Source organism: Lactuca sativa, chromosome 3 (assembly GCF_002870075.4).
Source record: "Lactuca sativa cultivar Salinas chromosome 3, Lsat_Salinas_v11, whole genome shotgun sequence".
Lineage (NCBI taxonomy): Eukaryota > Viridiplantae > Streptophyta > Magnoliopsida > Asterales > Asteraceae > Lactuca > Lactuca sativa.
The window spans coordinates 41,806,257-41,822,998 of NC_056625.2; the positions used below are offsets into that span (position 1 = coordinate 41,806,257).

At 33.6% G+C, this 16,742-nt stretch overlaps 2 protein-coding genes across 2 annotated transcripts; one reads left to right on the top strand and one right to left on the bottom strand.

Annotated features, from left to right (window-relative positions):
• The first annotated feature begins 1,783 nt into the window (after positions 1 to 1,783).
• LOC111881514 (uncharacterized) lies at positions 1,784 to 2,529 on the top strand. The gene is made up of 2 exons (XM_023877903.1): positions 1,784 to 1,894; positions 1,984 to 2,529. Exons 1-2 carry the CDS (start codon positions 1,784 to 1,786, stop codon positions 2,527 to 2,529), a joined length of 657 nt encoding a protein of 218 aa, XP_023733671.1.
• Positions 2,530 to 4,567: 2,038 nt separating this feature from the next.
• Positions 4,568 to 8,992, bottom strand: LOC111881591 (probable LRR receptor-like serine/threonine-protein kinase At1g67720). Its single transcript, XM_023877998.3, has 14 exons — positions 8,648 to 8,992; positions 8,030 to 8,567; positions 7,451 to 7,962; positions 7,236 to 7,365; positions 7,091 to 7,162; positions 6,936 to 7,004; positions 6,793 to 6,864; positions 6,635 to 6,703; positions 6,293 to 6,465; positions 5,957 to 6,222; positions 5,735 to 5,861; positions 5,589 to 5,654; positions 5,198 to 5,517; positions 4,568 to 5,125 (listed from the first exon to the last, which is right to left on the bottom strand). The coding sequence occupies exons 1-14, from the start codon at positions 8,718 to 8,720 to the stop codon at positions 4,805 to 4,807; spliced, it is 2,808 nt and encodes a 935-aa protein (XP_023733766.1). The 5' UTR covers positions 8,721 to 8,992; the 3' UTR covers positions 4,568 to 4,804.
• Between the last annotated feature and the right edge of the window lie 7,750 nt (positions 8,993 to 16,742).

Consider the following 16,742-nt stretch of genomic DNA (forward strand, 5'->3'; position numbering starts at 1 on the left):
TTATAGGCAGTTTCCTTATACCCCCCTTATAGACTAGCTTCGTGAATGAGACATACTAGCGATTTGACTGATCATATTCTTATACATATATAATATTTAACTTTTAATTATAATATATATAAGGTGTGTTTTAAAACATTTTAAAACTCCAAGGGTTTATATAAATTTTCGAAATTTAAACTATTAAATTTTAAATTTAAATAAACCAATTACTTAGATTTAATATTTATCTATTAATTAACTTTTAATTAATTTATTAAATCTTGTAAGGATTATCCAATCAAATTAATCAATTAATTTAATCTTAATCTTTATCCCTCTAAATTTCGAAATTTTAGGGTAAAGGATAATTATCCAATTAATCCAATCAAGTAACAATTATCCAAAGCAAGAAACCTAAAATATCTATTATTTTCGAAATTTACAAGGGGAGGCTAGGGTTTTTCAAAACCCTAACCCTAATTTCGATTAGGGTTCTTTGGAGGCTAGGGTTTTTGAAAACCCTTTGATCCACAACCCTAAAAATCGAAAAAATGGCCTTTAGGGTTTAATAGCTATAAACCCTAATTTGCAATTCAACAATTATAACAATTCAATTTAAAACAAACAAAGGCTCTGATACCACTGATGGGTTTTAGGTCAAACAAATAAACTAGAAAAACAATTCATAAGTTCACATGCAACCTACTTTGGATCTATGTTTTAACTATTGAACATACAACTTTGAATTGCAAAATAAGAACCATAGAGGAGAGAGGCTATAATTGAAATTTACAAACTAGGGTTTAGTAATTGCATACCTCTCAATTGTTATAGTAAACAATTGATAATTCCCTTGATCTTGATCTTGATCTTCTTGGAAGCTTAGCACCACAAGTGTAATGCCTCTAATGGAATCACACCCAAACTAGCAAGAAGGAAAGTAGAGGAGAGAGAGGAGAGGGAGTATGCAAAATTTCGGCCCTTAGGGTTTCTTCAAAAGAAAGACTGAACAAAACAGGAACCAGGAGGCTCCTTATATAGCTGAGGGATCTAGGGTTTAGGGGAAACCCTAGTTATCCTTTGCTTAGGGCCTAAGCAAACCCAAGGGCCTTATCCAAGCCCCTATGGACGAAATTATTAGGGTTTCCCCTAAATATTTCGTCCACCCTCTTCCAAGGGGGTTCTAGAGCCTTCCACTCAACTATTAGATAATTGCAAACTAGTCCCTGCACTTTATAATTAATTCTAATTAATTTCTGGCTAACAATTAATTAAACATAATGATTTCTAATTAATATATTAATCTTTTAACATATTAATAAATTCATTTATATTTTTTTATTAATCGTATAATAAATTAATATCTCTCCTTTCATAATTTCCTTGTCTGGTTGTTAGGTTTAAGGACAACCCAAAAGGACTGTGCTGCTATCAATTCAAATACATACCAATTATAGTTATGGGCTTAGACACCTAATCCAACAATTATTTCTATGAAATTGATGAAACAGTTACATGTTAGGTTGATATTTATATTGATACTATGTAATTCACAGATAATGGACGAAAACCACACTAATGTTGTTGATTGTGAAACATCTTTAAAAATGAAAAAACCAAAATTTGAATGGGATAATCGTAGCTTCATGGTGTTTGTCAATTCGTGCTTGATTGAAGTAAAAAAAGGCCAAAGACCCAATACTCACTTTGATAAGATTGGGTGAGAGAATTTACAAAACACCTGAATGATGAAACATGTTACAACCTTGAAAAAAGATAACTAACAACCAAATGGGAGAACATGAAAAAAAAGTGGAAGCTTTATGACCACTTAATGAGGCTTGAAACCGGACTCGGTGGGACGAGAAGCCTAATAGATGTATCGCCTGAGTGGTGGGAGGAGAAAATAAAGGTATGATTTACTATTCTTTTTAATTATTTTAAGTTATGATTGCATATAGATTGAGCATTTTTTATTTACATTACCTTTTTATCTTGCAGGAGAATAAAGAATATGTCAAATTTAGGAATAAAGATTTGAGCATATTTGATGAGAAATATGCTCTTTTGTTTCGGGATACAGTTGTCATTAGAGATCAGACTATGGCTCCGTTACAATTTCAAAACAATAGCAATTCGAATGAAGAAAATATGGAGGGAAAAGGAGATAGTGATAAAATCAATTTAGATGATGATGGGCCTCTTTTTCCTAGTTTCCATGAAAGTTGTTCAAGTAAAAGGAAGAGGTCTAAGCTTGTTTCCAACAACCTTTCAACCAAGAGTAAAAGTTCAATTCATGAGGAAAAAGTAGATGCTTTATTGGATGTCATATCAACAAAAAGCACACAAACTTATCCACAAAATAATCCTTCCCCAACAATAGCAGATTGCATGACCATTGTCATCAAGTTTCCCGATTTTCGTGAAGGGTCCAAAGAATTTTTACAAGCATTACTTGTCTTCACCAAAAAGCAAAATCGTGAAGCTTTTATGTTTCGAACAATTGATGAAGCAAAGATGGAGTTCCTTAAGTTACTTATGAAATAATGATTTGGCATCTGACATTATGTCTTATCATTTTCTGTGTTATTCTTTGACATTATGTGTTATGCTTTGATAATATGTGTTATGCTTTGACATTATGTGTTGTCCTTTGACATTATGTATTCGAAATTTTATATTATGTGTTATTGTTTGTCGTTATGTCATCTACATTTTATATTATGTGTTATTGCTTGAAAACTTTTTTATTTGTATTATGTAGGATGAATAGTGACGACTCTAATTCATCTAATGAAGAATGTTAGGTGGAAGAGCATAGAGAATTTGAAATGTTATGGAGATTAGCTTTGAAAGGAATAATACTAGCTTGTAATGTACGTAGGCCATATCACACTTCAAACCGCACAGGGCACATGTTTATTAATGAAGTACTAAATGACCATCCTAGACGGTGTTATGAGATGTTTAGACTGCACGTACCAGTTTTTAGACAATTATGAATAGATCTTGCTACAAATTATGGACTGCAACAAACACGAAATATATCTATTGAGGAGTCTATAGGAATATTCTAGATGACTTTGGCTCATGGGTGTATCAATAGATTTGTGCAAGAATTTTTTGATCATTCGGGGGAAACGATTCATAGGAATTTCCATACAGTTTTAGAAGTTGTGCTAAAGCTGAGTGCCGACATCATTAAGCCAGACGCAAACTATAATGATGATGTTCTCGAATATATATTAAATAACCCTCGGTATCATCCAATGTTCGAGGTATTATCCAGTGTTCAGTTACTTGGTAGTCAAACTTTAACAAATGACTTATTTATGATATCTTTTGTATTTGAAGGATTGCATTGGTGTTATAGATGGGACACACATTAGGGCAATAGCTCCATAAAAAGAGGAAGCGAAGTACATTGGTCGAAAGGGATATGCAACACAAAATATAATGACCATTTGTGATTTGAACATGTGTTTTACATTTGTATGGGCCGGTTGGGAGGGGACAACACATGACACAAGGATTTTCAATGAAGCCTTCCAAAGACCAGATCTTAATTTTCCATATCCAATGGGTGGTTAGTATAATTTGTTTTGGAACACAAGTTTTATGTTTTTACTACTTCTGTGAAATGAATAACAAATGTTTGTTTTATTTACAAATAAATATTACGTTGTTGATGCCGGATATCCAAATACTAGAGAGTATCTTGCTCCATACAAATGCGCAAATATTCGTAATCATTTACCGGATTTTCGACGTGGACACGCGGCTGCTATTTGTGAACCTCGTGGACCGAAAGAGAAATTTAACTATCTCCACTCATCATTGAGAAATATCATTGAACGAACTTTTGGAGTGTGGAAACATGTGTGGACGTTATTAAGAGACACACATGTTAATTATAAACAAGAACTAAGTGAGAATTGTGATAGCATCGATGGTGATCCATAACTATATTAGAAATGTTGCTAGGTATGATGAAGTGTTTAATAGGACACAACAAGAATTATACAATCTCATATGAGGTGGTACTAGCAGTGAAGTTTACGAAGAAGATCCAGGTACACGTCGCACGGGTAATGATGATTCGTATATGGCAGCGATACGAGATATTATTGCTCAAGATATAATCACATTGCAGGGAGGAATGTAATATGACGTTATCTATGATATTTTTTATGAATTATTTATAATTTGTATAAACGTAATTTTAATATTATCATTATCTAATAAAAAAATTAGCAATATCTTAAAAGAATTTTATATTTTATATTTTCTAATAAAATTTTTACAAAATTATAATATGTGTGTAAAAAAATTGTTAAATATAAAATAACATATGTAAAATAGTAAATCATTGTAAATATATAAACATGCCCTTTTTAGTTATTTTACAGGTAAAACCAAATATTTTTTAAAAACAATTTTTGAATTTTACTCTTCAAAAACTAATCAAAACACATTTTAAAATTCTCATTTTACAAAAAGTCTTTTTAGCAAGTCATGGACCTTTTTTATAAAAAAAGTAATCCTTTTTAAGTTAGCATTGAAAAACGGAAGACATAACATGGGATTTACTCTAATAATATTTGATACCAACAAAATTCCGTTGGTCAAATTTCTACATCAATCTTCCGTTTGAAGCCCCACACTTGCATGTTCTCTCACTTCTAAAAAGATCTTACAAGTTAGGCAACGACTACTCCTTGATTTTGATTGCAAACAAAAAGAAGAAAACATGTACGACTTAACTTATGTATCAGTTTCTTCATAGTTATTAGATTAGTATACACATCATCTCATCCATATATTATCTAGCAGAAGGAACCAGGCAATCGTTGGAAAGATCTGGGCTCTCGATATCAAGGAAAGTCGTTAATAAAGTTTTCCGTGAAGATTGTGCTCGTGAACTTCCCGACGTTATTATCTTCCCGTCGTTCCCCTTTTCAATCGTGATTGCATCTTGTATCGCCAAGATGATTTCTTGCATCCGAGGTCTATTAGATCCGTGTTGATCCACACACTGAATCGCAACTTCTGCAATTCGCCATATCGATTCAATCTTCACATCCCGTGTTATCGTAGGATCAATTATACTCGCCACATCTCCTTTTCGAATCAATGACCTCGCCTGCAAAAACAAAAATTAATACTCTGCTCCACGAGAATCTAAACCCTAAATAAACCCCTAAACTTAAATTACCCAGTGAACAATGCTCCAATCGGCCCCGTACTCTTCCGGCGACACAGGCTTCCGCCCGGAGATAAGTTCTAACAGAACGACTCCGAAACTGTAGACGTCGCTTTTCTCTGTTAACTGTTGGTTAGCGTAGTACTCGGGGTCAAGGTATCCGACTGTTCCTCTTGCTACGCTCGATACGTGTGTCAAATCTTCTTCGGTTTGTCTTGAAAGTCCAAAATCCGATACTTTAGCCCTCATGTTGATATCCAGAAGAATATTGCTGGTTTTTATGTCCCTGTGAATGATGCTAGGGTTGCATCCGGTGTGCAAATACTCAAGACCTGAAATTAATCAAACTTTTCCGGTCATTGTTCGCTTTCGTTTGAAAAATCCACGAGAAGTTTGATTTAACCTTTAGCGGAATCTTCTGCAATCCGGAGACGAGCTCGCCAGTCCAAATGCTTCTTGTTGACTCGATCTGTTTGGATTTTTGTGTCGTAAGATTATCAGATTGAATACGAAGAGTGTAGATCGTGATTTGGTTAACAATTAACATACCGTGTATGTGATCTCGCAAAGTTCCGTTGTGCATGTACTCATAAACAAGCATACGGTGGTGTTCTTCTTCACAGTATCCTATTAATGGTACGAGGTTTCTATGATGAATTCTTGACAAAAGAGCAACCTGTAAGTATATATGCATTTCAAGTTGCTTATTGATTCATATGTTGTAATATATCAAATTATTGACAAGTGTTGTTTGCGATTTGTGATTGCTACCTCTGTAACAAACTGTTGGGTTCCATGGCTAGATGAATCCGCCATCATTTTAACTGCAACCTCTTTTCCATCCTTCATTTTTCCATAATATACAGGCCCGAAACTTCCTTTACCAATCTTCTTCGAGAATCCATTTGTAGCTGCTTCTATTTCAGCAAGTGAAAAATAATACGATACTCCTTCATCCATTAAACTTCCAGCTCGAGTCGAGTAGGCCATTAATCCTATGGTGCTCTTGCGTGACGAAAACGCCCCTGGAGTAGTGGCTAGTTTCACAATAAACAAGGTCATAATGGGAATGGGAACTAATTCGAAAAAGATTGTAAGATTAGGTACCTTTATCGTCACTTCTTTGACTCGGTGTTTTTGTCCGAAAATGTCGCAGTAGTAATAAGCTTCCTAAAAACAGAATAAATAGAACCGCAAGAATTCCGACCGAAATTCCTAATATCAATTTGTAATGAGATTTGTGCTTCGTATTCCTGTGGAGGCCGTGATTACCTTCATAGCTGCAGTAGTAAATCTTGTACAACTTCAGAAAATGTGTTGTCAAATCAAAACACCAGACATCATAGGACATTACAATTTTTGACTTTTTTTTTTCTACATCAATATCATTACAACCTGTTTCTAGTGTCGTTTTTTTCTCTCTGAAACATGAAAAGGAAGATTGCTTACACAAAGATTATTTTTCCGGTTAATAATGCCGGAGGGATGTCCCCGGTCAAAGAGTTGTTCTGAATATACCTGCATAAGGACCAATCAAAATATAACATTATGAAAAACCCAACATAGGCTCGATTGATGTGCAAAAAATAAAAAAAATCACCACTTACAATTCTTGTAGGTTTGGCAAACTACCAAAATAAGATGGTAACAATCCGCTGAGCCTGTTGTTTTCTAAATGTCTGTAATTTGACCAACAGTTAACAGACTATTCTTCTTTAGAATTCTACGAGTAATCAAACCAAAAACTTACATAATTTTCAATTTCTCAAGGTTACTCATATCCGGGATTGTCCCATTGAGTGAATTCCCATTTAACCACCTAAAAATAAACCAATAGCGGGTGTTAAATGTTAATTGTTAAAATGTTGAATTGACTTAGAGATTTTGTTGTAGTACAATACTTACAACTCTGTCAACTCTTGTAAGTCTTTAATCCCGCCCGGAATTTCACCTTCCAAATTCGAACCTGGCAAAACGCTGTTCAAACATATCAATATAAATCATATAATTTTTTTTTAATTAAGTTTAAATTTATAATATCTCAACTTACATTTTGGTGATTCGGGGAGGAACATTCGAGCTGCAACTCACCCATGCCCACTGAACAGGGACACATGGATCGCCTTCTTCAATCATATCTCCAGTTTCAAGCATCGAACCAAACGCACCGAGAACATTCACTTCCATGAAGAAGACAAAAATCTAATCAGTCAGCTTAATTTGTGATTAGTTTCATATAAGTGAGAGATAGTTAGTTGTTCTTACAATCTTTTCTATCGGTTTTTGATGCAATGGGTACATATTTACTGATTTCAACAGCATTCAAGAGTGGTCCTTGAGAAGAATCTAGTGTTTTCTTAAAAGAAAACGAAAACACAAAAGACAATGAAACGTTCATATAACTAGGTTCATATAACGTGTAGCTTCCATTAGCATTTTCTTCAATATTCACCACCGCATTACTGTAATCAGGAACATAAGGCTCCTTCATTGTGAACTTTCTAGTTTCATTTTCCGGCAAGTCTTCAATTTCTGCAAAATAAGCATAAGCTCGAGCATTTGCAGGGAAATCTTCCAAGTTCAATCTGTAACTAAGAGTCCCTTGAGTCCCAACAACCGCTGTTTGCATCACTTTCATCGGTGGATATTCTCTCGTGTTTGTGTTTATCTCCTTCGTTGTGTTAATCCTCACAGTTCCAGGCGCCACCCCCACCAGAAAATTCTGCCGTTTTGCAAGATCGGAATCCCATATTCGATCATACGGATCATCTGGATACCTAAAATATCGACAATTTTGCATCAAAATCGTTCAATTTGTCAGATATGAAGATCGTAAGGACATACCTTACGGCTTCCGTGCTTGAAGCACCGAAGTTAACCCTAGCTGCGACTTTTAAGAAGAAATTATCTTCATAATCAGTAGCGTACATCGAGAGATTCAACGGCCGGAGCTCGAGTGTGGATAGAAAAGGAGCACCCGTCGTCGCACAGCATAAACACACGTCGATTGAACTCGAAGGTGCTCTGATGATCATCTCTTTGACGTAAACAGTCGACGCGTCCAATACGCTAACAGTTGCCCATCTGGTTGCATCGAGATAGAGCTGAAATTTAGGGTATGTGTTTTCGCTCTCTGAACTGCCGTACAAAAAGGTGGTACGAACTACGTATCGTCTTCTTTCTGTGGTATTTAGAGTATAGCAATACTTCTTGTTGTCTATGGGGAAATCCCTGCGCCTTTGATACTGAATTGCGTTGTCGTTTGGGTTTTCGATCTCGATTGATGTTCCATGGCGAACGATTCCAGAATCCGAAACCCATGCTAGACTTGTTTTAGGGTCGGTGTGATTGCTTGTTCCTCCACAGTCGATACTTACAAATTCTGCAATGATTATATATATGCTAATTAATTAAACACGGGAATCTTCAAATTTAGTGTAAAAGATGAAGATGGCGGCATACCTGTAACTTGACAGAGAAGAGAAGGGATTGAGCAGGTGAGAAATAGTAAAACAAATTGAAGAATTAAACCCATGAAGGTCGGGAAGTAGAAAAAGGTTGAAAATTATGAGGAAATTGCAGCATTTCAGTGAATTATTAGGTCTTGGATCGACATTGACAAATCTCGAAGTCTGGACTCCACTTGAATTCAGCTTTTTTTGATTGATGAGTTTGTGTGCAGTGTTGATTCACATTCTGTCTGTTTTTCCTGATTTTTCAAATCTTGCTTTTCTTTATGGACAGAATCTCATGTTCTTTTTTTTGGTGTTCTCCTTTTAGTTGCTTTGGTGAAGAATATAAGGAGGATACGACACCAGCTCATTCAAATAAAGGTGAAAAACATCTGCTTTGGACATAATGTAACAGAAAATTATGTTGATTATCTCGGTGGTTAATTTGAGAAAATATGTCTGATAATACATTTACAAGAAAAATACAACCAATTTGATTCACTTTTATTACTTTTTAAGGCAATGGAAATATACATAAAACTCATTTGATTTTGGTAATTTTCTAGTTTATCCACTATGTATTGAAATATTTCATTAAAACCATTTTTTTCTATATAGACCATTTTTGTGGCCTATAACATGTTAAACTGCTCATACCAGAAATAATTATTAAAATTGAGTATTTTAGTTAAATACTTTTATTTACATTGGTTAAAATGTGTTAAAAAAACAAAATATATTTGTTTTTAATATAAAATATAATTAAAGCAACTGACTCATTAATTTAGTTATATTTTATCTGATAGTATCCTTAATTTTTTTTTATATAATTATATTAAATTGAGAACTTTCTACTTTTGCTTTTTGATCATACCTTTCCAACCAAACCTTATTGACTATGTAAAACATTAATGCCTTTGATTGAATTGTGCATATTTTTTTAGCTTATTTGTTCCATTCAAATATTACTATCGCATACTCCTTCCGTTCCAAATTGATAGTCTATTTTTTACTTTTGAAGTCTTTTGTGTTCAACTTTGACCTAAAATATTTTTATTTGTGTTATATATTACTTGATAAAACTTATAACAATGAAAAAACATATAAAATACAATCCACTAATATATTTTGCATCAAGTATTATCTATCAAAAATAAAAATATTTAAGGTTAAAGTTGAAGAAAAAAAAACTGCAAAAGTCAAAGGTAGACTATCAATTTGGGACGGAGGTAGTATAATTCTAGGAGTATGCAAAGATACGTTTGGGGTCGATGAAAAGGGAAAATTTTGAACGATTGTATGGAAAGGATTGGAACAAAAGATGTTTAGTTTTGTTTGGTTCTAGTTTTTTAAATCATGTGCAACTTTTACCGATAATAATATATATAATCTTATAGTTTTAAAGATAGTTTGATCAACTGATATACACAATAAAACGTATCACAATGTTACTATTTTGTATGATTTGGGATTTATTGAAACACGTACATAATGACTTGGGTATAATGCTTGTAATTTGAGCATTACTTTAATAGTTTTCTTATTTCCACACTTTATAGAAAAAGTCTTAACTTTAGTATTGTGAGTCTAACATATATACTTATTTATGAGTGATTCGAGTTCAGTCACAATCTAGAGTATTTTTGTGAATGGGTCACGTTTATCTTTCATTAAAAAGAAATCTTTTGAGACATGTTTAGGGAGTAATTTACATATACCCTATTATAGATTAGTAATTAGTGTACCAATATGTAATACTAAGGTGTAGTAGTGACATCTTACTATCCTAGACAGGTAAAAAAAAGCATATTAAAGCAAGAAAAAGCAGAAACAAAAGGTACACAATTTAAATCTTATCTGCACTTTTGCTTTTGCTTTTTGGTAACACTGAAAATCTTTTTTTTTCTTGGTCACTTTGAACCAAATTCTCTTTAAGCTTTATTTAGAGTTTGTGAAAAGCAAATGCATTTGATGCCGGATATGCCTCCACCTTCATATGTTTGGACATTTTCGTTAGATAATCCCACCTAGTAATTAATCATTGTTGAAATTAAATATAATATTTGTTATATTTTCCCAACTTAAATGCAAATGTTATTGTTATAAAAGAAAAGCTCATTTTATTCATTAATCCACTTTACAAGACTTATATGTACCTATATTAAAGGTTTGTATACCAAAGATCATTACTTTGTTCACAAAGGTTCGATCTTCACTTCCGAAAATCGTACGTTGCCTAGGATATAATACATAATTTAAATCTCAAGTTTATAAAATTGAGAGGGAAAATATGATTTTTATTGTCCACTCACATCCTATTTGTACTTTGTCGTTTTTCATAATTTTGTCATCAAACTTTGGTCAAATGACATAATGACCACTTGACATTAAAATTTTTAAGTGTTATTGCTTTCATTTCAATCCCTTTTTCTTAACTCTTAAACCCCTAAAAGTATGATGCAAAAAAAGTCCACTTAGGGGTGTTAATCGTGTATATTTTTTGGGTTTCAAGTAGTTCGGGTCAGATAGTTCTGATATTGTCTAATAAAAAAAGAGGAGACTGCAAAATTGGTCATTATGGTTTGAAAAAACTATGAATATGGTACAAAAAGTTTTCAACTTGCATGAAATGTCCAAAATTTGAAAATTCTCGTGGTTTTGGTCCTAAATTACTTGAAAAGACTATCTTTGGCATCCTCCACCTGAAATCAAAGCCATAATCGATACTTGAAATCACAACCGAGTAGGATGATGGTAATGAAAAAACATCATGATTCGGTAAATAAAAACCAAATGCTAAAAAAATCAAACTTGATGACTTGAAAAAACATCACACACTAAAAAGAGCCCGATTAGGAAATAAACCGTTATCGGTTCTCTCCTCTCCAACGTATACCTCCCCCACCCTATACACATTTTCTTTTTAAACCCAATTGAACTACAGATCACCAGTTTCAACCATACCTTTATAAGTGCTTCTTATGTTAACTCCTACAGTGCTATAGTCCTTTGGCTTCCTGTTCATCAGAGGGAATAGGTGGTGGTGCCATTGACATTGAGTTCTCTTGATACACCTTCAATTAGGGGTGACAATTGATGACACGACACGACAAAAATACACGATACGAAACGAAATTGAGACGAAATTGAAATTCGAATTCGTGTTCATGTCGTGTTCGTGTCAAGTGCAAAAAACACGACGTCGTGTCGTGTCGTGTCGTGTTCGTGTTTAAAATTTGACACGAAATTGACACGGTTTAACATTTTTTGTCGTGTTTGTCGTATTTTTCGTGTTATGTATGAATAAATATTAATTAAATACATTAATTGTTATTTCATGTAATCTTTGACGTGTCGTGTCGTGTTTGTCGTTTTTTAATCGGTTCGTTTTCGTGTTAGTTAAAAAAAACCGAGATCGTGTCATGTCGTGTTTGTGTTACATAAAACCTTGTCGTGTCATGTCGTGTTACTTCAACGTTGTCACTTTCATCGACCTGCTTTTAGATCCATCTCCTACTAACCCTTCCTTGATTTCCTTCAAAGTTTTCATCTAAAACTGATTTCTCAAAGTTTTTCTATCTTCGGCTTCTCTATGTTCATCATTTGGGTGAAACCCATGAAATCGAACCTCAAAACCCCTAAAATCAAACCCCCTTGATTTCAATCGAAACTAGAACCTCTCGAAGATGTTGATTTTGATGGAATGATATTGGTTTCGATTTGAAGGGCTTCAATGGTTTCGATGGATTTGCTCTTAGAAAGTTTCTATCTTAAAAGATTTGTGTATGTATGTGGTTATGTCAACGTCCGGTGTATGGAGAGAAAGAGAGAGAGAGGTCCATTCTTTTTTTTTTTTTTTTAATTAATAAAAGATTAAAATAAATATATAAAATACAAAAAATAAATTAGAAGGGCAAAATTGTCCTTTTAGGTTTTCGAGGGACCAAAACCACAATAATGTTTTAATTTTAGGACTAAAAACATGAAAAAAAATCTTGATTTTGGACCTTTCATGTGACATCCGATAATTCTAAGGTATTTATTTAAATTTGGTTATTTTAATTATTTTGATTTTGGGCCTGAAGTCATTGAACTTTTCATTTTGGGCTTGGGGTGTGCCATACGAGGGGCGTACCACCCCATTGATGGGTTTTGATCACTACATGAATCCTATGGTGTATATGCAAACCCTAAAGCTTTGGATCTAGTTTTTCTAATGAGCATGCAATATTCATCCAAAGCTAATAAACCCTAGATCTAGCATAAAATAATCGAATTAACATATGAATTAGGGTTTAGATCTTACCTTGATTGTTATGTAGCAATAACAATCTCAATTCCTTTTGATCTTGACCCTTGAAAGCTTAGTGCCTCAAATGTTGCACCTCTAATGGAGTCACAAACACCATGAGCAACAAGATGACCTAGGAGAAGGAGGAGGAGCACCAAAAACGTCCAAGAACCATTAGGGATTACTTCACCACGTTTTTTGGGCCTTAGGGTTCCTTATATAGGTAGGCTATTATGGTTTTCAACTAGGAAACCCTAATTTGACTGTTTAGGCCCTAAGCAGTCCATGGACTCCCTCCTTAGAAGCCTTGGACGAATTCTAATGGGTTTCCCCATAGATTTCGTCCACTCCAACTTCTATGGAGTCCATTAGCTCATTTATGCAACTATCTTATAATTACACAATCAGTCCCCTTTATTTGATTAATCTCTTTTAGCAACTAAATTAATTCTTATTAATTCTTGGCTAATATTAATTAAACAATATGATTTCTCTTTTAATATATTATTCATATAATATATTAATAAATCATAATTAATCCTCTTTCTCCTTAGTTCATCCTATTAGTTGCTATGGTGAAGGCAACCCAAAAGGACCATGCTCACAATCGGGTCAAGTACATACCAAAATAGTTATGGGCTTAGACACCTAATCCAACAATCTCCCACTTGGATAAGTCTAATAACTATATTGCGTATGACTTCGGAACCTGATCATCAACCGTAGCTTTCAAAAGCCGCTATCGAACTCTGATCATATCAGAAACATGTCATTTAGATAAGGGATCATATATTCCTCCATTCTTGATATCGTATGAACTGAGACATGGATTTAAATCATACTCTCTGTTCATGTGTTGTTTTCCAATTTCTGATTTATGACGACTGACAACAGACTACAATTGACCACATCAACTTAGTCCCGGCTTGGCCAAGCGCTTAGGGTGTCATCACTAAATCATCGAGGGGCCCACATATATCGCTTTTATCCCACTTTGGGTAAAAGGAACGTATAAACTTTGACTCAATGCTCGCTTGTACCTACTCATCAAATCACACACAACAATATGTTTTATAACACCAAGTTACTAGTGCGTTTACAAATTATCAATGTGCAACCAACTTGCAGAATACAACTCACTCGTGATAAAATCCATGAAGCGATCCAAGTGAGTGTGGGTTTAATCCAATGCTCAAATAATATTCATAAGCACTCATGAACGTTGCAGCAAACCTTTGCTATGTCTAATACACTTTAGACAATCTACAAGCCAATTCATGACAATCTTCTTTCATACCTACTCCCAAAGTATGAGCGACTGTGGAACGTTCGAATAATCTTATTATTCATGAAGTCAAAACATGCGAAGTGGAACACAAGAATAATCGAATCCAATATGGTCCCAAACTTTTGAGTATAAATAAAACCCCTTTATTAGTCACCATATTTATTACACGTTATTCATTGTATAATGTTTCGGATATTCAACTTATTACTTGAATTATAACAACAGTTCTCCCATGCACCAAGCATGCACACTATGTTTACCTATGGTCCTTACTTTGTGAAATAGATCAATTTAACACATTTCCAATGATACTCATTTTCATAACTCCTAATCCTTATCATTAGTGTAAGAATTCCAAATTCTTGTCACTACTAGAATATGTTAGATTCTAAAATTTTATGCAATGGTCCTTTTGTAATCTTATTGCACAAAAGTCACCAAGACTTTGCCAATGGAATTACAAAGTTCTCTATTGGAGATTGTTACAAGACAATTCCATAGATGTGAAGTCTCACATTCAAAGTACATTCCTTTGAACATCCTTCTTGCATAAAAGTTTCTAATCTAGACATAGATTCTCGATATCCAAGTCCCAATATGGAAACATTTCCATATTGGTCATACGACAACTCATTATTAATAGAATCATATCTAATCATAATAATGTCATTATGGTCTATTCATTACTATACTTCCAACTGCCCAGAAGTGACCAATCCTTGGCAAACCTTAGATTGTATTTGACAGTTGTTTAATTATTTTAGTCAAATTCGGTTCTAGTCCCTTTTCCCTCTTAATGCCCTAGGCATTTGGAAAATTTTAAAACGATAGAATATTACAACATATGCAATTGATCCTATACCCGAAGCGTATGGGACACGATTCATACGTGATACTTTACCAGTTCCTTGCTATGATATTGCCATATATAGAAACCTTTTAAGTTGAATCTTTTCAACATAACGTCCATATATGTCTTTTGACTAAATTTGATTAAAATTTTTCGATCCAAGCTTTTAGATTTTAAAACAAAGTATAAAATTTTCTCCCTTAATTATAGAAAACAACTATTCAACCTATGCAAATTGAAACTTTGTTTTCTATAATTAATATTGCTAACTTGCAACACTTCAAAATAGTAATCATGCTCCCACTAACATGATAATTATATCTATACCAGCATAACATTTATGTTCCCACTAGCTTTGACATGTATTCAAAAAACATTTGGACTTCTAGAAATCAATACTTATTGACTTCCAAAGTTCATATTTCTAATACGATATGCTTCGATAAGCCTTTATTTAAGCTTCTCAACCTCACACACATTTCCTTAGAAAGCTTATATGTGTGTCTAAACAATTTCAGCACTTATAACAATAAGTCTTAAATGTTTAAACTAATTACCAAATCTCACAATTCGAACTATGAAGAGGGATGTCGTAATCATGATCAAATTTGAGAACGCAAATATCACAATTGCTATCTCCTTAAAATCTCTCCTAGTGAAAGCGTTTCCTCATAATCATTTTCATGAAGGAGAGAAACCTTATGACACTTAGATTTTATGATGTATATGCCCTTATCCATGTGAATTTGTCATAACCATAATCATAAGATAATGTTTGTGTCAAATCCAAACTCTTATGGACAGAACTTGTTCATTCTTAATTTATTGCCATCAATGGCCCTACCATTGCTTCCAAGTTATTTAGCAGCTCACCTATACTAGTCAATGTACTTTCATTGAACAAGGTGTTTTGCCTTTATGCATTCAAATGAGAACTCATAGAACTCATATGCATAAGTAACTTTACTAGAATGGCACAGAAACAAGAACATGTCAACACGATAGGTTACAAACCTCAATTCGTGTGCTAGTGTTTAACTAGGTTTATTCATGATTTGTTCTTGAAACTTTCACAAGATCATATAGATTCCCACTGACCTCTTGACATATAAGATTCTCTTGTCAAGAAACATTTCATGACAAACAAATAGTCAAGAGTTAGTGCGGATTTTTATCAAGACAAACTACTACACACAATTGGTCTTAGTTGGTCTTTGTCTTATCAAGACATCACAACTTACCAATTTCAAACGTTCAAGAGTAAGAAAAACAATTTTCTGCTTCACATTTGATGAGTGTGTTAAAATTTCTTAAGATGTGTCACTCAAGTCACAATATTGGAGTATGACTCTAAGACTTAATTTTGGAACAAAGTATGATTCACCTTTTGATTTAACCATTTCAAAAATTTCCGATTCTTCTTCTTAGCCATACTAATGCACTAAGGTTTACCTAGAGGATCAATTGTGATATGGTTTCACAATCAATAAGGAGATCATAAAACATGATACAAAAGTACTCTCCTTTCTTTCCAGATGGGAGAAACTTTTATCTTTTTGCCTAATTGATTCTTCTTATTCGTTCTTCTATTATTGAAACTTTTCAATAACTCAGAATTATACTTAATCTTGTAAGCATAACCATATTTACTAGACTTGTAGTAAATCACGACGAAT

Bases quoted from the DNA above. Each gene is read 5' to 3' on its own strand.
- LOC111881514 (XM_023877903.1), top strand. From the start codon at position 1,784: ATGAAAAAAAAGTGGAAGCTTTATGACCACTTAATGAGGCTTGAAACC. The intron at 1,895-1,983 runs GTATGATTTACT...TTTATCTTGCAG, and splicing joins GGTGGGAGGAGAAAATAAAG to GAGAATAAAGAATATGTCAA.
- LOC111881591 (XM_023877998.3), bottom strand. From the start codon at position 8,720: ATGGGTTTAATTCTTCAATTTGTTTTACTATTTCTCACCTGCTCAATC. The intron at 7,005-7,090 runs GTAAGTATTGTA...GTTTATTTTTAG, and splicing joins TTACAAGAGTTGACAGAGTT to GTGGTTAAATGGGAATTCAC. The intron at 5,126-5,197 runs GTAATTTAAGTT...TTGTTTTTGCAG, and splicing joins ATTGGAGCATTGTTCACTGG to GCGAGGTCATTGATTCGAAA.